Raw genomic sequence first — 23,987 nt, 5'->3', positions numbered from 1 at the left:
CATAAGTGTACTAATGAAAAGACTCGGTTAAAAAAATATTTTTAGATTTTGTATTTTTAATTAACGGGGACATGCTTGCATTTTGTGCTGAATTTTAAAAGTTTTGAACTGTATACCTAAAGTAATTTTAGATCTAGAATGTAGAATGTAGAAAATGGGGCGGCCAATAGAGCCTGATACACTGCGACCTTAGTAGATCTATTGTGTTTCCCCTTTCTTTTAAAGCACTTCCTCTAGTTTAGTCCTCTTAATGAGACTTAACAGCCTTGATAGTGGCCTTTTCATGTAGCCTGGTGCTTCCGGTTTTTCCTCACTGAGTTCTAGAAACCGCACTCGTGCGAGACCTTCGCAATGACACAGAACGTGTAGAGCAGTTTCCTCTTCTTCCAGACAGAACCGACAGGTGTCCTCTTCTGTCAGGCCTATGAGACTCAAGTGTCTATTGAGTCTACAGTGTCCAGTCAGCAGACCCACTATCATTCTGACAGTGCTTCGACTGCGCGAAAGTAAGTCTGTTGTAAATTTAGCCGAATGTCCTTTGATGAACTGTTTGGCCTGCCTCTGTCCTGGGGAGTTGTTCCACCATTCAAGAGACTTCTGTTGCGCCCATTTTTGTATAGCTGCTCTTTTTATCGTATTTGCGATTCCAAAGACGGGTTCCGGACCAACCAGTGGCGTAGATGCGCCTTCTCGGGCCAATTCATCGGCCTTCTCGTTGCCACGATGACCCTTATGTCCCGGCACCAAGGCAAGTGTCAATATGTTTCGACTTCCCACCTGAGAGAGGACACTCAAACAGTTCCATACCAGCCATGAATCGACCTGTACCGAACTGAGAGCCTTCAGAGCCGCTTGACTATCCGAATAGATAACGATGGAGTCGTTATCTAGATTTCGACTGATTAGTTCCATAGCGCACCTTTGTATAGGAGCTACTTCGGCTTGAAATACGGTCGCATATGTCCCTAGACATACCCGGACTTCCGTCCTTGGTTTTAAGCCATATATTCCAGCCCTTGTAACTATATCGGTTTTGGAGCCGTCCGTATACCATATTGAGTTTGCCGTTATCGGCGGACCAGTTTCCCAGTCCTCTCTTTTTGGTATTGTGACTTGAAAATTTTTGTTAAAGCTATACCTCGTAACCATTCGGTCTACAGGCATTCCTAGAACGGGGTCTGCCTTTATGTCCTGGTATAGCCTTAAGTTATCAGTTCCCTGCATCATACTTATTGGAGCTTGGCCCTGGATCAACCGATGTACTGTTGATCTGGCTTCACTCTGTACGTATATATGTAGAGGTGGTAGGTTTAGTAGAACTTCTAGCGCGTCCGTTGGGGCTGTTCTCATGGCTCCTGTAACACTCAAGCATGCAAGTCTTTGTGTGCTACTGAGCAATCGAGTCGGCCCGGACTGTTGCGCCGGATTTTAGATCTAACTGTGTTTTTATAAAGTTCTTTTAGTATCAGTAATTCTAACAATAACAAGATTAATTATAAAAGCTATTCTACATCAGTTATTAATGCAAGCATGCGGTAAGAGGGAGGTCCCTGTGAGGTTAAATGTTATTAAAAAATTGATAAAATTAATTTTAACACGTGCAATATTATGTCCTGCTCTAACGGTATTTACCAAGTATAAATAAATATTTTTAATTACCAGAAAACACCAGCTGCCGGCCTAATATTAAAGAAGAACAACCCAAAGCTACAAATCTTACCTATTATACTATATAGATTGCTTGAACAATATACCGAATATAATACCCACATAAACGAATTTGACAAGGCGACAATCAATAAAGAACTTGAAAAGTTTCAAAAAACGAATTTGACAGAAATATGTGCACTTACCTCTTTGGCAATGAAGGTATCCACTTGTTGGATAAATTCTTTATTTCTGGCAATACCCGGCAGAGATCTAATTTCAACGCAGTTCTCAGCAGAGAGATGTTTGATAAGATGTTGAGCACATATTCTGGTTACTCGTTCCATTTTTAGGTTGTTTGCAGACGAAAACACTGCTTTTACCTGAAAACGTTTAGAAAAGATTAGTATTGGACAAAAAGTGTTCACAGAATAAAAAAAAAAAGAAACAAATTGAAGGCACTTGGGATAATGTTTCTTTTGTTGAAAACATTGTAACCATATTCAGCTTGAAGATGGCACCAAATATTCCATCGAAGAAAATTCCAAGCATTACTTTTACAAGTTGACATCCCAAGATTAAAATCATGCTTGAGTTCACAGTTTACAACATTTTAAAACAACCAACACACTGAGATCTATTTTATCCAAAACCAGGCCCAATAATGTACAAGAAAAATAAGAGAACTGCACTTTATGTGGGGGATACTTCAAGACCACTAAATGTTGGATAAATGAGCATGAATCAGACAACTAGACATGCCTGGGTTATTGGACACATAGTCGAAGTCGACAAATGCATTAATAGTCATGAAAGAAACAGATAGCGGATAGAGATAAAATCAAAGAAGCGGCCCTCATTTGACTAATTAATATCAGGTCAGAGATACATCTACAATTAATCTAACAATAAAACACTGAAAACGTTTGTTTTCTATACTTCCACAAAATTTATTACAACTATGTGACTACAGCTGTTTCGGCAGAGTGCCTTTCTCAAGTGATTTAGATTACTATGGGTTTGCCTTTTTAAAGTCTTAAACTGAAGGTAGATTCTAATAAAGATAGCTTAAGGCCTTTATTTTGAATATGCAGAATTTGAAACTGTTCATTAAAAGAATGATTATGATCTAGAAGGTGACGTGCGTATGTAGAAGTGTCTGTTTTTCTATCGTTGAAAGCCCTTTTGTGTTCTGCTATCCGTTTGTCAAAGGTTATGCCAGTTTGACCGATGTAAGTTTTCGGACAGTTACCACAAGTTACCAACAGTAACTTGCTTAATTTGTTGTACCAACAATTTAAGCAAATATATTAAGAACACTAAGAGCCGAAAGAGAAAACAACTACAGAGTGGTGTCTACAAACTAACTTGTGGTGACTGTCAACCACTTAAGCACTGTGACCAACAACTTAAGCAAATATATTAAGAACAATAAGAGCCGAAAGAGAAAACGACTACAGAGTGGTGTCTACAAACTAACTTGTGGTGACCAACTGGCAGAACCTTTGACAAACGGATAGCAGAACACAAAAGGGCTTTCAACAATAGAAAAACAGACACTTCTACATATGCACTTCACCTTCCAGCTAGATCATAATCATTCTTTTAATGAACAGTTTCAAATTCTGCATATTCAAAATAACGGCCTTAAGCTATCTATATTAGAATCTATGGAAATTAATAAATTGAAAAATACAGATATAATTCTGAACGACAAACTCAAGACAAACAGCTCCCCACTCCTCAACCTCTTCAGTTAAAGACTTTAAAAAGGCAAACACATAGTAAACTAAATCACTTGAGAAAGGCACTCTTCCGAAACTGCTGTAGTCACATAGTTATAATAAATTTTGTGGAAGTATAGAAAACAAACGTTTTAAGTGTTTTATTGTTAGATAAAATGTACTTCCATCAAGTAACGGTCGAATCCATCAATTATCTACAATTATAACAATACCAATAACAAGCACAAAAAGTTCAATATTTGATATCCTGATCTTTTTGTGCAAAAAAATACTATGGGGTTACCACAATGGATTTAGACTAAGAAGGTCGACGACTACATTATAATTTTGAATGCATTATAGAAAAATCTTGGGTATACTAGTATAGAGATATCCATATATTATTTATTGACTTTAAAAGCGACTCCGACATGATGAAGAGAGATAAGATGATGAAAGTATTATAGAAAATGCAGATACCATTCCTAAGAAACTAGGGAAACTGATAGAAATGATACTATATAAGAAACAATTCAAGGGTGAAGTTTCGAGCAGAAATAACGGAGGTTTAACGCAAACCAAGGAGTAAAGCAGAGACATCCTATTTCCCCGACAATATTTAACCTGGTAATTGAGCAAATAGAAAGGAAAATATATATATGTGAACAAGAAGCATATCTTTATAAACAAATATACATTAATTAATGTCCAAGTCATAGGAAAACAAAAACTAATGCCACCAATGCACAATTAACGAACTGGAGGCTGAGACTAAGAAATAATATATGTCAAAAATAACAAGAAAGCAAAAGGCAGACACTTGACTATATGCTAATGATTAAAATAGAATACAATAAACTATCTTTAATAACAAATTAGAAAAAATGTCGTTTTTTTAACGCATTCACATTTCTGATAACCTACTGCCTATAATTTTAAACCTAGGTAGATATATAAATTTCAGTCCTACAAGCTATATTACATTCTTTCCTTCCCATAACATGAATATAAAAATATTGTTATTACGAGGTAGGCCTGGATCCCGTATAAAAAAATATTAATAGCAAGCTGAAAATTTGTTATGTAATAGCTTAACGGTGCCTAGTCGGGCAAACATTTTTTCATATACATATTATACAAAGTTTGCTATTGAATAAACCTAAAAACAACCTGCTAGTTTTCATAATTATAATTTTGTCAGGATGACGACTAGACACCGTTAAGGTATTAACAAATTTTCAGCTTGCTTGCTGTCCTTTTATAAAGGACATTCATTAATTTTTTATTATATACTAATGAGAAGTAACCGTTCTTCAATCTTCTAAAGCAATTATTGCATATAGGTAATCAGATTTGGACATAAAGGACGGATCACTTTCGTAAGTTTTCCTTATCGTGAAACACCCACACAGCGGATTGGCATTTATTTTCCGGTTTGTAGGAGTAAATCCAAGATTCATCGCCACTATCACAGAGCTCTCATACTGAATTAGCTAACGAACCGCATCAATGTTTGTTGTGTGTGCTGTTTTGGGTAGACCTGGCCTGGATTCGTCGCTGAAACTGGAGCGGCCACGTTGAAATTCTCAATACCAGCGGGAAATAGTTGACTGGCGTGATGCTTCATTTCTTAACACGGAAACCATTTCAGCCAGGCATTGCTGTTGGGATAATCCTCTCAGAAAATTGTAAAAAATATTGCTCGAAAATGTTCTCGGCTACGATCAACGAACTGTCAATACGGATGGAATGGCCCCGTCCCATTCAAATAGTGAAGCGAGATTGCCGCCAACATACAAGAGAGAGTTCCTAGAGAGAGACAGATAATGGCCGGAAAAATTTGACAGGCCGTGTAATTTGAGTTGCCTATATAAACTTAAATCGGGGAAATGGACCTCATATATTTTTTAACTTGGTGTATATTAGTATCGTTCGCGGTACCTGTTCCGTACTTGTCCAGGATTACTTCGCATGCGCACTTTAAAAATCGCATGCGCACTTTAATAAAAAGAACGCTCTTTTTTGAAGTGCGCATGCGAAGTAATCCTGGACAAGTACGGAACAGGTACCGCGAACGATACTATTATTTAACTAGGGCTCATAGGCAGTATTTAAAAATTAAGTAAGTTAATAAAGTTAAAAAAATATGAGGTCCATTTCTCCGATTTAAGTTTATATAGGCAACTCAAATTACCCGGCCTGTCGAATTTTCCCGGCCATTCTCTGTCTCTCTCTAGGACCTCTCTCTTGTATGTTGGACGCATTAGTTTTCTTCATGCCTATTCCATCTGTATTGACAGTTCGTTGGCTACGATCCATTTTTCGACTGACTTGTCAATTTCAAAAAATCATTGGATCTACCAGAGATCTTATAAACATAGATTTGGCCAACTCCGAAAAATAGCGTAACGCGGAGCAGTTCGGGTCGGTGGTCTATCTATCTCTCTCTACTGGCGCTTAGCTTTCTCTCTCTAGCATATGATGGCTGCCGCCTCTGTGTCTGAATCGTTCCATTACTCCCACCTCTTGGTAGATACGCTCACACTCGCACGACAGACAAAGATAGCTAGACCACCGTACTTGATATCGACGTTACACCCCGATGCATTATTTAGCATATCCCTAGCCAGATCTATTCTTGACATATCTCTGGTATCTACACGACTAGTTGTTCATCATCATCATCATCATCATCCAGCCTCAAAAGTCCACTGCTGAACATAGGCCTCCTCCCCTCGTTTCCAACCCCATCTATCCTGCGCCGCTCTCATCCAGTTTTTATTTACCTTTCTTAAGTCGTCAGTCCATCTTGTAGGCGGTCGACCGACGCTTCTCTTGTCTTCTCTTGGCCTCTATTCCAATAACCTCTTCGTCCATCGCCCATCTGTCATTCTGGCTATGTGTCCTGCCCATTTCCACTTCAACCTGGCTATCCTCTCGATGACGTCAGTCACCTTTGTTCTTCTCCTGATTTCTTCGTTTTTGATTTTTTCTCGCCGAGTTATTCCTAACATTGACCGCTCCATTCTTCTCTGCGTGACTCTTAGTTTGGTAGCCGAAGCTTTAGTTAAGGTAAGTGTTTCTGATCCGTACGTCAAGACTGGGAGGATGCACTGATCAAATACTTTTCTCTTTAGGCATGTGGGCAACTCACTTTTAAAAGTTTCTCTCAGTTTTGCAAATGCTTGCCCAATGGACTAGTTGTTGCATCGCAATAATAAATGATTTATATAAACAAAAGATTGAGGTTACATTTGTGTTGGAAGGTTTTATTGGTGGCGCCCTCTAAGCAGCTATATACAAAACTAAACTAAAGACAAACTTCGTATTTGTTTACTTACGTTATTGTAGTGGACGCGAAGCTTGCCGGTGTAGGCGTAGTCGATCAAAATTTGTAAAGCTGTCGTATCAAAACCTCCATTCAATCTGTAGGTGATCACATTTTCGGTCCGCTTTTGATCTTGGTCAGTAGTAAACAGTTCAAAAAGATATGGCGATATGCTGGCCAGAACAGATCTGTGGGCGTGTACTTCTGTATTGCCAACCTACACAACAATAAGAGACGCTATAAAGAACGTAAATACTTGGGGGAAAGGAACTTAATGCTAAAAATGAGGCATACTAGAGAACGGCTGTTACAAAATCGGTTTCACAATGTTTTCTATATATTTACATCGGCATTTAAGTTACTATATACAAACCAATAGCACTTTTACAGCAGATTAATAGAATAATTAGTAAATTAACTAAACAAACATTTAAACAAAACCCGGTCAAAACATATTATTATTATTCACATTTAGTATTTTCTATTTTGTTACTATTATAAAATAACCGATGCAAAACAGAAATGGCTGAAAACAAAATCCGTCCAAATAGAAAAACTGCAACAAAGGCACCATTTTTTTAATTTACATAAAAAGATAAAAGAGTTTACACCGACTAGCAAGAGAACAACTTTACATACCATGCTGAACACGAAGGGCAAACTGCTATAGAATTAACAGAAGATATACTGAAAGAATGGGAAAACTATATAAAAGTTCTTATTAACGCAATACTAGAGGAACCAAGAAGATTGAACAACAACAACGAAGGACCAGCAATTCTGAAATCATAAAAGCCATTATTAACTCAAAACAAATAAGAGCTCAGGTCCAGATGGAATATACCCAGAAACGTTAAAATTAATCAGCGAAGAAAATATCGAACTATTGGTCCTTTTATTCAATCGAATTTTTGATACAGGAAAAATACCTCAAGACTGGCTAGAATCAATATTCATTCCATTACCAAAAAAGCCAAACCCACAACATTGCAACGAGTTCCGCCTAATGAGCCTTGAGTCATGCATTAAAAGTCCTATTAAAAGTCGTACATAACCGAATCTATAGAAAGTGCGAAACAATCATCGCAGACGATCAGTTTGGATTCAGAGCCGGCATGGGAACGAGAGAAGCCCTCTTTAGTTTACTAGTTCTGGCCCAAAAATGCTAAGACCAACAGAAATATATATTATTATTTAAGATATATTTATCATCATCATCATCATCGTCAATGGCGTTACAACTCTTCGTGAGTCTTTGCCGCGTTTACTATTGCCTTCCATAGAGATATATTTATAGACTTTGAAAAAGCATTTGATAGAGTAATACAAGACCTATTATTACAACGTTTGTAAGAAGTCGATTAAGATGGAAAAGACATCAAATTACAAAAAAAAAACGTTTACTGGAATCAAATCGTCAGAGTTAGGATCGAAGGTTCCACGTCCGCAGAAGTAGAAATTAGGAGGGGAGTTAGACAAGGATGTGTTCTGTCACCGCTGCTGTTTAATCTTTACCCCGAGTTTTTATTTACAGAGGCACTGGAAGATTTCGAGGATGAAGTCAAAGTGAATGGCGTAAATATCAACAGGATCGGATACGCCGATGATACAGTGTTGATTGCGGATTCCGACTTGAAAAAACCAAAGTGATGTCAATCCGAAAAAACCAAAATATACCTCAACCTTGCACAATAAACGGGCACATTTTAGAACAGGCCAACAGATTTAAATACCTGAACAGGCCAGAAAATCTTCCGAGAAAATCAAAAAACTGCTTGAAATTCGACTTCTTCTTTAGGTGCCGTGTCTGTATTCTGACGTTGGCCGCCATCGTGTTTACAATTTCCTTAAATATCTCTTTATCGGCTGCTGCGCGAAATAATTCTTCTACTGTGCAGCCACACCATTGTCTAATATTACGCAGCCATGAAAGTTTCTTTCGACCAATCCATCTCTTTCCCTCCACTTTTCCTTGTATATAAGGCGAAGCAGATGGTATTTAGGCCCTCTAATTATATGGCCGAAGTATTCTGTTTTTCTCCTCTTTATGATGCTTATGAGCAGACGTTTTGAATTCAGCATTTGAAGAACATCTTCATTGGAAGTGTGCGAAACCCTCGATATCTTTAGGATTCGTCGATAGCACCACAATTCGAATGCTTCTATTTTGTTTAGCATTGTGGTTTTTAACGTCCATGTCTCACAACCATACAATAGGATAGACCACACATAACATTTCAGCACCTTCTTTCGAATATTCATCGACAGGTTTCTGTTACATAAAACTGGTTTCCAGGTCATAAAAGCCTTCCGTGATATTTCGATCCTGGTTATTATCTCTTCATCAGAGTCACAATTCACATTTAACCAGCTGCCAAGGTACTTGAAATGATTTACCCGTTCTAACTCATCTCCATCAAGAGAAAGCTGACCTTGATCTATATTAATCTTTCCAACTGCCATCCACTTTGTTTTTGAAATGTTGATTTTAAGGCCTCTCCGATAACTTGCTTCACTGACTAGATTTAGTAGTGTCTGAAGATCTTGTAAATTTTCAGCAATAATGGCTGTATCGTCAGCGTATCTAATATTGTTGATTACTTCTCCGCCTAGCCGTACTCCCTCTTGTCTGTCATCCAAAGCCTCTCTAAAGATTTCTTCAGAGTACAGATTAAAAAGGGTGGGCGATAAAACACAACCTTCTCGTACTCCAGGTTTTATCGGCAGTTTTTCAGTACGACTGTGTCCAATTTGGATAGAGGCTACTTGATTGTAATATAAGTATTCCAGCAGTCATATCGTCGTGGTAAAGTCCTGCTGCCTGCAGGCAATCGAAAAGTGTATCATGTTGTACTCGGTCGAATGCCTTCTCGAAGTCGATGAAACAAACATAAACGTTCTTTCGGAATTCACAACTTTTTTGTAATAGAACGCGCATACAAAATAGTGCTTCTCTAGTTCCTAGACCATTTCTAAATCCAAATTGCTTATTACCAATTCTAGTTTCGCACAGAAGGAATACTCGGTTTTGTATAATACGTAAAAGTATCTTAAGTGTGTGACTCATCAAACTGATTAGTCTAAAATCGCTGCATTTGGTGGGCCTGCTTTCCTTTGGTAATGTTATAAACAGTGACTCCAACCAATCATCTGGTATTTTTCCCTCGTTGTAAATTTTGTTAAAGAAAGTAGTCAAGGAGGTAAATTCGACTACGTTTGTCAAAATGCTACGTCTGGTCGACTCTTCTCTAATGCCGCGTCCTCACTGGTAAACATTTGCGTCGAACCAGTTGTTCGTCGCAAATATTTGCGTACTCGAGGTAAATTGTGCTAATGTGGACGTGTTCGTCGCATTAATCGGACGCAAGAACTTTCGACGCACACAACGCACACACTCCATCGGTTGTCGGATTTTAGCCGCGTCCTCACTGGTAAAAATTTGCGACGCAAATTCTTGCGAGGAACCCTTAGTTCAATGCGCACGAAAAATTTACCAGTGAGGACCCGGCATAAGCAGTTGAGACGTGGACCCTTAAAACATACATTGCAGGCTTTTGAAATGCGGATCTACCGAAGAATCCTCAAAATTTCATCTCAAACGAGAAGTACTGCCTAGAATAGGTAAGGAAGAGAACTATTTAACAAAGTGAAAGTTGGAAAAATATCATACCTAGGCCACTTACTGAGAAATAATAAGTAGATACCAATATGCTCAACTAATAGTGAAAGGAAAGATCGAGGGAAAAAGAGGACTAGGAAGGAAAATATTACCGTGGCTAAGAAACATCCGACAATGGACAGGGCTAAATTTTGAACAGCTGAAGACAGAGATGAGTTTGAAATTGTTGTATGCAAACTCGATTGAGGAGAGGACACTTTAAGAAGAAGATTTTATCAATTCATTGTCGAATGTTTATTGTGTACCAGAATTGATTTTAACGTAGATACTTTACGAATTACGAACAGGGAGATAAGACGGAGAACAGGAGTGACGGATGCCATAGAAAGAATTATGACCCTAAAGTGGAACTGGGCTGGACACATAGCTAGAATGTCGGACAACAGATGGACACAGCGAATAATACACTGGAGATCAAGACAAGAAGCATATCGAAGTAGAGGTCGTCCGCCAACAACATGGTCTGATGACATAAAATGGATCGACAAAAGTTGGATGCATGGAAACAGCACAATGTATGTTTTAAGGTGCAATGCAATGCAAAAGCCTGCAATGTATGTTTTAAGGGTCCACGTCTCAACTGCTTATGCCGCGTCCTCACTGGTAAATTTTTCGTGCGTATTGAACTAATGGTTCGTCGCAAGAATGCAAGAATTTGCGTCGCGAATTTGCATATGATATGCAAACAGCACAAAACAGAAATGCATGGAAAAGACTGAGGGAGACCTATATCCAGCAGTGGATAGATCCGGGTTGAATGATGATGATGGTGACGACTTTACGAATATTGTTACCACATAAAAAAAACTAGTTTATCTGACGCTCTTTTGACAAGAAGAGATATATGTACTCATGAATAACTATTAGGAGAGAAATAAAATAGAAATAGATATGGAGGAAAAATGGGGAAAATTTAAAGAAGTAGTAATGAAGAAGGCACAAGAGATATGCGGAAATCTAACAGTCAGAAAATTAAACAAAAAAACGGAATGGTGGAATGCAGATATACAGGAAGAAGTGAGGAAAAAGAAAAAGGCATGGAAAAAATACAATTGTACAAGAGAGGAACAAGATAAAAAAGAATACCAAAAACACAGAAACATAGTGAAAGAACTAGTAAGAAAACGAAAAAAAGAGAGTTGGAAAAGTTCGGCGAATCACTAAACCAAAATTAAAGAGATAACAACAGATGCTTCTGGAATAAAGTAAAGAGTCTAAGAGGAAAGAAAAGATAAGAACTCAGAGGAGTAAAAGACAAACACAACAAACTAAAGACAAATACAACAGAGATACTAGAGGTGTGGAGAGGGTATTATGAAGAGAAATATATGGGCGAGGAAAGTGAAGAAATAGAGACAGAGGGAACCATAGAACAGACAGCAGCAGACGAAAACCAAATGGAAGAAATAAGTACAGAAGAAATGGAAGAAGCGATAAGTAGAATAAAAATAGGAAAAGCGAGCGGAGCAGATAAAATTGATCCCGAAATGATAAAATGGATAGGAAAAGAAGGAAAGAAGTGGTTGCTGGAAATAATGAGAGAAGCATGGAGAACAAACAAAATGCCGAGAGTGGGAAGAAAACTTACTGATCCCAATTCACAAGAAAGGAGAAGAATCCACCTGTGGAAACTATAGAAATAAATGCCCCTCATCAGTAGTGTTCAAGCTCTATACGAGAATAGAAAGAAGATTAAGAACAGAGGTAGAAGAAAAACTGGAAGACGAACAAACAGCATTCAGAGCCAAAAGGCAAACAGTTGACAACATAAGCATATTACGAAATATAATAGTTAAAAATAATGATTGGGGAACAAACATATATATGACCTTCATAGACCTTAAAGCAGCGTTCGACTCAGTCGACCGGAAAGTATTGTGGAATACTGTAGAGGAGCTGGGAATACCGAGGAAACTATTACGAGATAATTAAAAGTACGCACAGCAGAGTGGTGGGAAAAGTGCAAATAGGAGGTAGCAGATCACTAGAATTTAGGATGAACAAGGGGATAAAACAGGGAGATAGCCTAAGCCCACTCCTATTCGTGATAATTATTGACAAATTATTTAAAAATAAAAGACGAACAAACCACTTAAAAACAATAATAGGCTACACGCACCTAACACCAGTTATGATAGAAGGATTACTGTATGCTGACAACGTCGTTCTTTTAGCAGACAACCCGAGAAAGATGCAGCGACTAATTGATGTATGGACTGAGGAAATAGAGAAAATGAAATTAGAAATAAACATCAGCAAATGCAAGACGATGAAAATAGGTCAGCAGGAGCAGGAAATTGAAGGCGAAACACGAGTGCTATGTAAAGGACAAGAATTGGAGAGGGTGACGGCCTACGAGTACCTGGGCACGATAATATCAAATGACGGAAAGCTAGACCTAGAAATTGCAAATAGGACAGAGAAAGCCACGAAAATATACTATGCGATTAATAATACGATACTGGGAAAAAGGGAAATCAGCCAGGAAAGAAAATACCAGTATATAATACAATCACAGTACCAACTCTTCTATATGCAAGCGAGACATGGGTCACAAATAAAAGACAAGAAAGTGCCATAAATGCAGCAGAAATGAAGCAGCTGAGAAAAATAGCTGGAAAGACGAAGATGGATAGGGAAAGGAACGAAAACATCAGAAACGTGCTAAGTCAGGAACCAATAGAGAAAAAAATTGAAAAAAGAAAACTGAATTGGTTTGGACATATAACTAGGATGGGGTGGACTAGAAAGGGGTGGATGGAACAAATCGAGGAAATCGGGACAAATAGAGGGAAAACAGTGCAACAGATGAAGGAAATGGCAGGAGACCGGAAGGCGTGGAAGAAATGGGTAAAAGATGGATAGGTGATACCAAAGTCCGACGCTCTTATAGGGCAACGAGAAAAAGAAGAATAACTATTGCGCAGACATATCAGAAGTTCTTTAACCTGTTCACTGTCGGCTCCACAGTAGCCAGTGAAGTGACCTGTAGTGATGTAAGTAATACACGTCGATTAGAGAAGGAGTTAATCTATGGAGATCAACACACGCCCTCTAGAAAGCTGACCACTATAGCCAGAAGTATTGTAATTATATACTTCAAATACAGGGATTAGGGTTGTGCACAAAAGGTCTTCTTAGTTTGAGGTGCATATCTACAATCTAGACCAAAATACCTACAATCAGATTAATATTACGAGTCAAAATAATAGATAGGGCTTTTAACTTAGTATATTGAGAAAATGTCTTCGAACATTGTGCTACAAAGAGAAAATTACAAATATCTATTAAACTGAGGTCTACTACGTTTTGCCTCATAAAATTATGCGTACAATAATTAAAATTGAAGAATATTTTCTGTAACGTCCAAAAACCATTTTGTAACAACCTCTCTTTTAATGAGAGCGTAAAAATGAAAAAGAAAAAAAAAAAACAAAAATAAAAGTTACCGTCACCTAAACCTCACGAATCGTTCTAAAACAAAGAAAATTAAACGCTTTTCTGCAATCACAGCGACAAAAATATTATGAAAAATATTTTACCTAACTTTTTGGTGTTGGCATTAACTGCAACGAGACTTAGTTTTTTCATGCAATTAAAAAATCTCTTTCGAATTATTAATATAGTCTATTCCAGCGTTCTCGACGAGTACGACATTATGTCTTACGTAATATATTACCTCACAAAAAACGTAGCCACTTCGAGGCAATGCACCTAGTTTCCGTTGTTTTAAATTTTTAATGACAACCCACTATATTCATTTTCGGAATGTCACTGATCCGTGGAGCTAATGATTTTTATTCTAATAGACAAGGCGAAAACAGCGGGTTCGTTGGGAAAAATATTCCCATAAGATATTTTTGCATAATTACAATCGTGAGACATCCCAGAATAAGGTTCAAGAAGTCGCCCACGTGAAAAGTGGGCCAAATTTTTTTTAATCAAATTGCAAAAATTAATATTTTGGCCCGACCAATTTTTGGCCGTTTTTTGGCAATTTTTGGCCGATTTTTTTGTAGATTTTTTGGACCAGTCTGGATAAAAAGGTCTCTTATAATTTTTGTCTAAAGTTGATCGTTTTCGAGTTATAAGCAATTTAAAATTGAAAAAAACGAAAAATTAATAACTCGGTTAAAAGTTATTATTATAAAAGTCAGAAAGTGACTAAATCAAAGTTTATAATGCCCCCCCTACAAGATCCCGAAGAAATTTTTGTCATTATTTTATTACTAAGCTGTTATTTTTAAGTAATACTATTGAGCGCCATGCACGTGGTAGCCGGACGTAAATGCTGAGTGCGAGAGAGATGCCACTCCGGCAGTCAATTGTGCATCTTACTTGCACTCACATTTACGGCTGCCTACCACGTGCATGGCGCCCAATATTATTACTTAAAAATAACAGCTTAGTAATACAATATTGACAAAAATTTCTTCGGGATCTTGTAGGGGGGGCATTAAACTCTGATTTAGTCTATTTAGAGTTATTAAGCCTTAAAAATCGACCTTTTTCGTTTTTTTCAATTTTAAATTGCTTAAAACTCGAAAACGATCAACTTTAAAGAAAAATTATAAGAGACCTTTTTTATCCAGAATGGTCCAAAAAACCTACAAAAAAAATTGTCCGGGCCAAAAATATTGATTTTTGCAATTTGATTAAAAAAAAATTGTTAAAAAAATTTGGCCCACTTTTCACGTGGGCGACTTCTTGAACCTTATTCTGGGATGTCTCACGAATGTAATTAAGCAAAAAAATCTCATGGGAATATTTTTCCCAACGAACCCGCCGTTTTCGCCTTGTCTATAAACTCGTACCCTCCGTTAAGATTGACAAAATGCTCTCACTTCCAGAATTCAATTTTTTCTTAACTTTTTTACATGTTATATGTGATTACAAAATAACACTCACCTTAATCTTAACCCTCCACCCCCATTCCCCCACCATCCAAAGCGACATTTTTTCGTTTTCTTTTTTTTTTAGGTAGGATGCAATCAATTTAAACATTTCTAAAAATTCACGCGCATTGTTGACGCTTTTGTTAAACATGTATGTATATGATTCCCGTAGGATGAGAGTACATAACCCCAAAATGATTTTTTTTTAATTTTTTTTTTGAAAAAGCGTATAACTTTTTTTATGATGGCTGCACGTCTATCTTTTTATTTTCAGTATTTTATCAAAAACTATATTTCTTTTTCATATTTTTCCGTATGGTACGCCACCTTAAAAAATCCCAAAAACTGATTTGAAAGCTGAGGACATTTAGAAATTGAAGAAACAGGTTCAAACCCCCAAAAACGTGGGATTATTTGAGGTTTGAACGTGTTTCTCCCATTTTTGAATGCCCTAAAGGACTCGGTGGCTTCAAAATATAAAACCTATAAAAAACCTTGATTTGATCTATTTTCAAGTGTATAAAATGGGAGAACTCCCCAAAAACCCCCTAAATAACCAGTTTTGTCCTGTTGCTAGTTTTTAATTAAATACAAAAAATAAAAAAATTAGACCTGCAGTCATCTACAAAAACTTTTACGCTTTTTTCCAAAAAAAGAAAAAAGAAATAAAAATGCATTTTGAGGTTATGTACTATACATGTTTTGCACAACTATGTGTGGGAATTTTTTGAATTCTTTAAATTGATTGCGCCCCACGTAAAAAAAATAAACACGAAAAAATGACATTTTTAAAGGTGGAGGACGGGGTAGGGGGATTGAGGGTTAAAACTGCACTGAGTCTTATTTTTTAATCACATAAAACGTAAAAAAATAAAAAAAAATGAATTTTGGGAGTGAGAGAATTTTGCCTATCTTAACGGGGTATTTAAGATTCGTCCGTGAGAAAAATTATTATTCAATGTATTTTTAGTTATTCTAGAATCTTATGGAAATATTTGTTTTTTTCTTCTTAACTCCTTTGTTAATTCACTGAGACAACCTCGGGTAGTAAATAGCAACCGGAGACAGAATTCGTTTTTGTCAAGACATTTATTTTGATCTAAACAAAAAAATGGAAAATAATTCGTTATTTAAATATACGTTCTAAATGTGCGGCTTTCTAAATATGTAGACCTTAGAAGGTTAGTGTGACGATATTCGATACATGAATAAGAAACCGACGACTGGGAGAATTAATCAGGAGTCACATTCATTTATTAACGCGAAATAAATGCATCCGGAACGATGGGTTCAATTAAGAGTATCAGAGAGGAAAAGAACGACGACTACATTCAACTCACCAAATCGATGGGCTTCGAAACACGTTCAGCGCACCTATTCCGACAGGTAGGTAGGTAGTTATTCTCCGTTCAACACACCGATATTGACCACTAGTAGTAATCGTAACAAAATATACATTACGTAAAATTTATTAAAAAACGGAATGACACAGGTACACCTCAAGAACGCCGTAATATTCTATACTATTACTACTACGGTTTATACTAACTTAAAATCTACTCACTACTGGTCAAAATAATTTCAAATTTGATGATTTTAGAGCTGCCCAGTAGTGTAACTGACTGTTTACAATAACAATTTTCACGGTTTCAAATAATCACACTTTTTTTTCGTAGGTGTGTAATTTTCAACCAGTAACCATTTTTATTTCGGAAACTCCAATTTATTTACTTAAAACTATCAAAACGGTCTAATTTGAATAAATACCTATATTGAATATCAAACGTTTCATAAAAGCGATAAAATTTTTGTTTGCAACGTTTTTTGTTTTTTTTTGAGTTGTTTTCGAATCTTTATTAGTATGTCGACAGATTTACCAGTATGCATTAAATTCATTGTTAGGCTGTTTTTTACCATAATAAAAGTGGATTCTGACGTTTTTGTGTTTAAAGGATGTCTAGCGCTTTTTTAATCGTTTTAAAGATTCATTATGTTTGTCCGATGTAAATTTAGACAGTCAGAATTCGATGCAAACATTTCTTTATCGGTTTTTTATTATTTTATGAAATTGTTAGTACTAAAATTTGGTAATAGTCTCTTCGTATGTGTGTTTGAAAACGTTTCATCTGTGCAGATGCAATTTTTTTAATATCTCTTGGGAAGACCACACGTCATAAAATACCTACTATTTTTTTTGACCACCAAATTGCAAATCGTTAAAAATTGACGATTAAGGGTCGAATGTTGAGATAAATTTACAATGTGTGGGTTTTTTCTTGCGGAAAAACCGAGTTTTATAGTCTGATGCTCATTTTGTCGAGACGGGATTTAGAATATTTTGCACAATTCCTGTTACATTTTAGTTTATACAAAATATGTATAATAGAAAATATATAAAGCAAAAATTATACAATACAATAATTCTTTATCTCGTTTTCTCATAATCTTCAGCACGACAGAAATCACTTTTAGGATTTATAAATTAACTTACTGAAAATGTTAGGATATTTATATCGGACAAACAGACAAACCATTTAAAAATCGTTTAAAGGAACACAACATTTGAACACAAAAAAACATGCACTTCATATTAAATTAAAAAAAAAGACAATCGTCAGTATTAGCACGTTCTTTAACGGTAAAATATTGCAAAACCTCTAAATTTTAAAGAACCGCTTGGATTGACATGAAATTTGGCATTCACATAGCTAATAACTCAAAGAAAAAAAGTGATATTGTGCCGATGTGTGCTTTTGCCCTGGGGGTGAGTTTCTCCCCTTCTCGGGGGTGACAAAATATATGTGCAAAATAAGTTTGGCATTCGATAAACTGACTAATTCTAAGCAACTTTTGTTGTATAGAGTTTTTTCACGAAGTCAATACTTTTCGAGTTATCTTCGAGTGAATTTGTTCATTTTTAAACAAAATAACCACGTTTTTAGACGGGTTTTCGCAAATAACTCAAAAAGTAAGTATTTTGTCGAAAAAATATTCTTAATAAAAATATAGTTTATAAAAAGATGAAAAAAATGGTGCATATACTAAGTCTGTAGACCCAGTACAACCAAAGTTGTAGCTAATGAAAAGTAGGTTCTTATTCGTCAAATTCCAAATCGAATATTTCATCGAGAAATAACCAAAAAACGGAACACTTTTCGGGGAACACTAATTTCAACTTTTTTAAAGTGTTTAAAAAAGGTTTATTTTTGTTTTTAAAAAAACTTCGAACCTTCAAAGTAAGTGAGTTATGCTCAAAATATTGTTGGTACCTTTTATTTTTTGGTAAAAAGAATCCCGAAAAGCACCCCCTAATTAGCATATCAAATAAAATTAATTGTAATCGCTTCACAGGTTACTTTGCTTATTTATTCTTTATACGATCTGTAAAGTCGCGTTTACACGATGGCAATTGGCGAGACAATTGTCATTGGATAATAATTGTCATCACGTGGTTGCGGATTGTCGGAGGCCAGTCCAGTTGAAAGAGAAGATGTTTACACGGGGCCAACTAAACATCATGGCCCCGTGTAAACATCTTCTCTTTCAACTGGACTGGCCTCCGACAATCCACAACCACGTGATGACAATTGTCCAATGACAATTGTCTCGCCAATTGCCATCGTGTAAACGCGACTTAAGTCTCAGCGGAAAAGGCTGTAGTTAAAATGGCTTGGACGAGTCACTAATCCCGAGTGTATGCAAATTTTGAACAGCCATAGCATAACCGATTTTTGTTTAACAGGAAAACAAAAAGTCCAAAATATTCAGAAAAGCAAAACGTACACTTTATTATATTACTTCTTGAGATTTTTGGTATTACTAATAATTTTTAAGTTATTTTGAAATAGTGCATGTTTTTCAAAATGAAAAATTTTAAAATTTTTATTTTAAAACCATTTTTTTTTCAAAATAAGCACGTTGAATCGATGAAACTTACAGACCATATAGATACAACATAAATAAAGCATCATGTGAAGCGGTAAGGATTAATTCTATTTAAGTTTTTAATTAGGGGGTGATTTTCCCGATTTTTTATGCCAAATCAAAACGGATTAACTGTATTTTGAGCGTAACTTGCTCACATTTGATGTTAGAATATTTTTTATAAAAATAGACATAAAGCTTTTTCTTTAAAAAAGTTGTAATGAGTTTTTTCCAAAAAGTGCTTAATTTTTTGGTTATTTCACGTTGAAATATATTTATTTGAAGTTTGGCGAATACGATTCTTTAGCTATAACTCTGCTTCTACTAGGTCTGGAGACTTCATGTATACACCATTTTTTTTTCACTTTTTTACAAGCTATATTTTTGCTATAAATGGTTTTTTCGATAAAATACTTACTTTTTGAATCATTTGCGAAAAATTGTCTAAAAACGTGTTTTGCTGAAAAATGAACATATTCACTCGCAAATAACTCGAAAAGTGTCGACTTAGTAAAAAACTGTATAGAATAAAAGTTGCTTAGAATTAGGCATTTTATCGAATTTCGGACTTATTTTGAACGTATGTTTTTCACTCCCGATAAGGGGTGAAACTCACCCCAGTGCAAAAGCACACATCGGCACAATATCACTTTTTTCTTTGACATGTTGGCTATGCGTATGCCAAATTCTATGTCAATCCAAACGGTTCTTTAAAATTTACAGCAAAAACCGTCAAATAATGTACTATATCAATTTAACGAAAGGAAACTAACAACAAGACTAACAGCTACAAATACTTTTTCTTCTTCTTATTGTGCTATACGTCACTTGAGCAACAAATATTTTTGGTTTTTGTATTGAGAATCGAACCCACGTTATTCGGCTCCAAAGGCAGATATTACCTCTTAGCTACCTAGGCCGCTTACAAAGGCTATGCTAACAATGTGAAAGCATAGCTTAACAATGTGAAATGTGAAAGCGGAAACAGAAGTGAAACAATAATGTGACGGAAGAATTCAAAAACGTCAAAAGTTTAGGTAAATTGAAAGCCAATACTTATAATGTGTAAAACTAACCTATTTTTTAAAACTCCAACAAAGAAACAAATACCGCCGTATAACTTCTATCTCGCTCTACCTCATGGGGCTACAGCCCAAGTTGGGCACTGGCCCCCCCAGCATCCGCCTTCGAGTCCGGAAAAATGTTTAATATTTAACCATTTGAAAGCGCATTTTCCCTCCTGTGTGCTGTGTGAATACCACATTTTCTTCTTTCTTTTTTTTTTCAGCGTGCCATTTGAAATTATTTAGTTAGGATCGGCTAATAAAATACATATTTTTATTTTCCTCGTTAAAATCTATGCACGGCCAACCAAACGGGGGCGCCCTTGGTTGGGACCCCGGGGCACTGCCCCGGTTGCCCCAATGGTAGTTATGGCCCTGCCTTGATCTTTCTACTGGCCGACGCCGACGTCCCACCATAGTTCCACTAAGCGTTCTACTAGATGTTCTGTTATTATCCATTCTTAACCAACAACTTCTAGTCTTGTTAAATGGACGAAGAAAACTAATTTGGAACAAGGCTTCCACCTCCAGCAAGAATGACAAAGAGTGGCCACGTTGGCAAATCAATTAGAATTTTAGACCTGGAATAATAATGATTTCATATGTTTGACTAAATTTATAAAATTTATATTTGAAATCAGCATACTTCACTATTTTCATGGTCGTAAAAATAGTACCTGCTTATTTTATTTGTTCTCAATTTGTAAAATTTCCATCTAAGCTTTATTTTTGTTGTTTGTCTTGTTTCCAGCAGATTAGTCCAGGAACCGAAGCTTTTCTCGCAATTTTTAGTCGCTTTTAGTCCAAGGATCAAAATCTATATGATGCAGAAAGGCGCTTTTACCATGGGGGTGGAAATTTTTTATTTAATTTTGACCGCAAAAGTTGATAAAAACGTTCAAATGTTCTATACATTTTTTGATAAAATTAATAGTTTTCGATTTATTCGCTATCGAAAGTGTTAGTTTTTATTCGAAAAAATCAATGTTTTTTGATATTTTACTCATTTAAGATTCACTCAATTTTTGACGTAGATAAAATTTTTTCAAACCAAGTTCTTGCGAATTAGATAACCTACAATTTCATATTTAAACATTTTTTCGTATCTCTGATGCTAATCTTTCTATTCTGAAGAAAATGGTATTTTTTACCAAACTACAAAAATTCGTTATTCGCTTTTAACTACAGTTTTTTAAAAACTAATCATTGTAAGCCAGTCAAACTTCTGGAATCTATAATAATACATAATAGGTCTGTATCCCGCGTATGAAAAAAAAAGTTGATTAATAGCAAGCTGAAAATTTGTTAATAGCTTAAGGGTGTCTAGTCGGATAAACTTTGATATATGGGAACACTGGAACAGGGTCAGTTTTAATTGTGGAACAGGTTAAAAATTTGGAACGGTCACACCACGAAAACGGCACATTTATTTTGTCCGACAGAAGAGACCTAAACTCTCCGAACAGAGATTAAACTCTCATGCAAAAATCAGACTGCTATTTATCACCAAATGGGCGTTTTATTCAGTGGAACATGTAGAATATGTCAAATGACAGGAATTGTGACAGGTGATAAATAGCAGTCTGATTTTTGCATGAGAGTTTAATCTCTGTTCGGAGAGTTTAGGTCTGTTCTGTCGGACAAAATAAATGTGCCGTTTTCGTGGTGTGACCGTTCCAAATTTTTAACCTGTTCCACAATTAAAACTGCCCCTGTTTCAGTGTTCCCATATATCAAAGTTTATCCGACTAGACACCCTTAAGCTATTAACAAATTTACAGCTTGCTATTAATGAACTTTTTTTTCATACGCGGGATCCAGACCTATAAATAAAGAAGCGTAAATAAGGCCAATGACTAAAAACACCGCTAATTTACATTATTTTGCTTCCAATTAGATTTTTTTTTGTTTTATCTTTTTTAACTTCTTTATTTTTATCCTAGAAAGTTTGTTAAAAAACAATTTTGTAGGCTTTAACAAGATCTATAAGGCTATTAATTTGAAATCCTTTTAAAATCCCCAGTCGCAAAAGAGGTGACTTTGAAAGGGTTGGCAAAGGTGGATTTTGCATGTTATTACAAGTTTCAATTGTCAATAGCTCACTCAATTTTTGACGTACAAAAAATTTTTTCAAATCAACTTCTTGGGAATTAAATAAGCTACAATTTTATATTGAAATATTTTTCCGTATCTCTGATGCTTATCTTTCTATTCTGAAGAAAAGGGCATTTTTACCAAACTACAAAAATTCGTTATTCGGTTTTAACTCCATTTTTTTAAACTAATCACTCTAAACCGGTCAAACCTCTAGAACCTATTAATAATACCTAAATAAAGAAGATGATAAAAGGTCAATGACTAATTTTAATTAGGGCGATAAGCAGTGGCGGCTCGTGGTAATTTAGGGAGGGTGATCAATTAAAGAATGTAATTATACAAACGGTGAATAAGCGCCGCAGGCGAAAAATTTTTGGGGCCTCGCCAAAAGATGTTCTGTAAAATGAAACCTATCTTTGACCCGATTAGTCAGGATGTCACACACTTTTTTTGTTTTGTGCAGAATATGATACCTACTGAATGATGGCGCTTCTTCGGTGGTGAAGGTGGAGGCAGAAGTTACGAATAATGAAATGGCTTTGTCAAAACTGTTTAAAAATCCGTTTATTTTAACGGCATCCAAAGACCGAGATTGAAATTATAGTTTTATTCTTTGAAAATACTTAACATGGAAAACAAAATAAAGAATGTAGTTTATCACACCCACATAATCACTAAGTTCTTCTATATTGTTCAACTTTAAAACAATGTTTAAACTTTTTGTTTCTTATTGCACATTCTTGTACCAAGTTTATCTCCGGCCAAGTTAGTCCATTCTTTTTATAAGAAGTCGATTTTCAAAACTATTTGCATTTTCTTTTATAAACTTCACGCGATAAGGCTCCACCATCCTAAAAAAACTACCTACCAATATTGTATTTAATAAAATCCCACAACAGAAAATGCCAAACTGTGAATCGAAACGCTTCGCCCCGGTCTCTGTGTGCAGTGCACAAATGGTCAATGTTTTAAGATAGGAGAATCCCTGGTTCACGGATTTAAGAGCTCTCGTTCTTCTATAGGGTTACTGTATAGTGACTGGGTTCAATTTGAATTCTGCACTTACCACGTGCATCTAGCGTAGCGGTGTTGTGCAAACAAATTATGTGATTAATAAATACAGTTATATTTTAATGATACTATGATATTTATGAGATTTAAGAAAAAATATTTTAATGATATTTATGAGATTTTTAAAAATATGTATTTTAATGAAATTTGATTGGGTGTTCACTGCACAAGTGAACCAATGGAGAAACCGCCCCTGGTGATAAGTAGGGGGAAGTTTCCGATAATTTTTTTGCTAAAAAAATAGGGACTGACATTCTTTTTATTATAAGTCACTTAATTTTTGAGCTAGAGAGTTTTTTTATTCCTGGAGATAGACATTTTTAAATACTTTAAGTTAGTTTCAACAAATTATCCTCGAAAATGCATAGTTTTCCCGTCTTTTGACTTTGAAACTACAATATTTAGCATAGCACGAAGAATAGCTAACATAATATAATAAAGTATAGCTCGATTACTATTGGTCTTACAGAAAATTAAAAAAAAAACAGTTATGTTTATTTTTTCAAAAGGTACATTTTTGTTAGGCAAGTAGGTACATTTTGTTTTGATAAAACGAAA

General features: G+C 35.7%; 1 protein-coding gene across 4 annotated transcripts in view; it reads right to left on the bottom strand.

Moving 5' to 3' along the window:
- The window catches only part of LOC126886963 (influenza virus NS1A-binding protein-like), a 175,434-nt gene that overhangs the window by 42,065 nt on the left and 109,382 nt on the right, over positions 1-23,987 (bottom strand). For 3 of the 4 annotated variants that reach the window (XM_050654163.1, XM_050654165.1, XM_050654164.1), the window contains 2 exons: positions 6,713-6,916; positions 1,854-2,030 (listed from right to left, as the gene is read on the bottom strand). In XM_050654163.1, coding sequence (XP_050510120.1) covers positions 1,854-2,030; positions 6,713-6,916 — 381 coding nt within the window. Of the gene's footprint in view, positions 1-1,853; positions 2,031-6,712; positions 6,917-16,837; positions 17,845-23,987 lie in introns of those variants that run through there. The other variant, XM_050654166.1, reaches the window with a different exon arrangement.

Source organism: Diabrotica virgifera, chromosome 6 (assembly GCF_917563875.1).
Source record: "Diabrotica virgifera virgifera chromosome 6, PGI_DIABVI_V3a".
Classification (NCBI taxonomy): Eukaryota; Metazoa; Arthropoda; class Insecta; order Coleoptera; family Chrysomelidae; genus Diabrotica; species Diabrotica virgifera.
The sequence above is the reverse complement of the archived record's forward strand: the minus strand, read 5'-3'. Positions and strand labels throughout refer to the sequence as shown.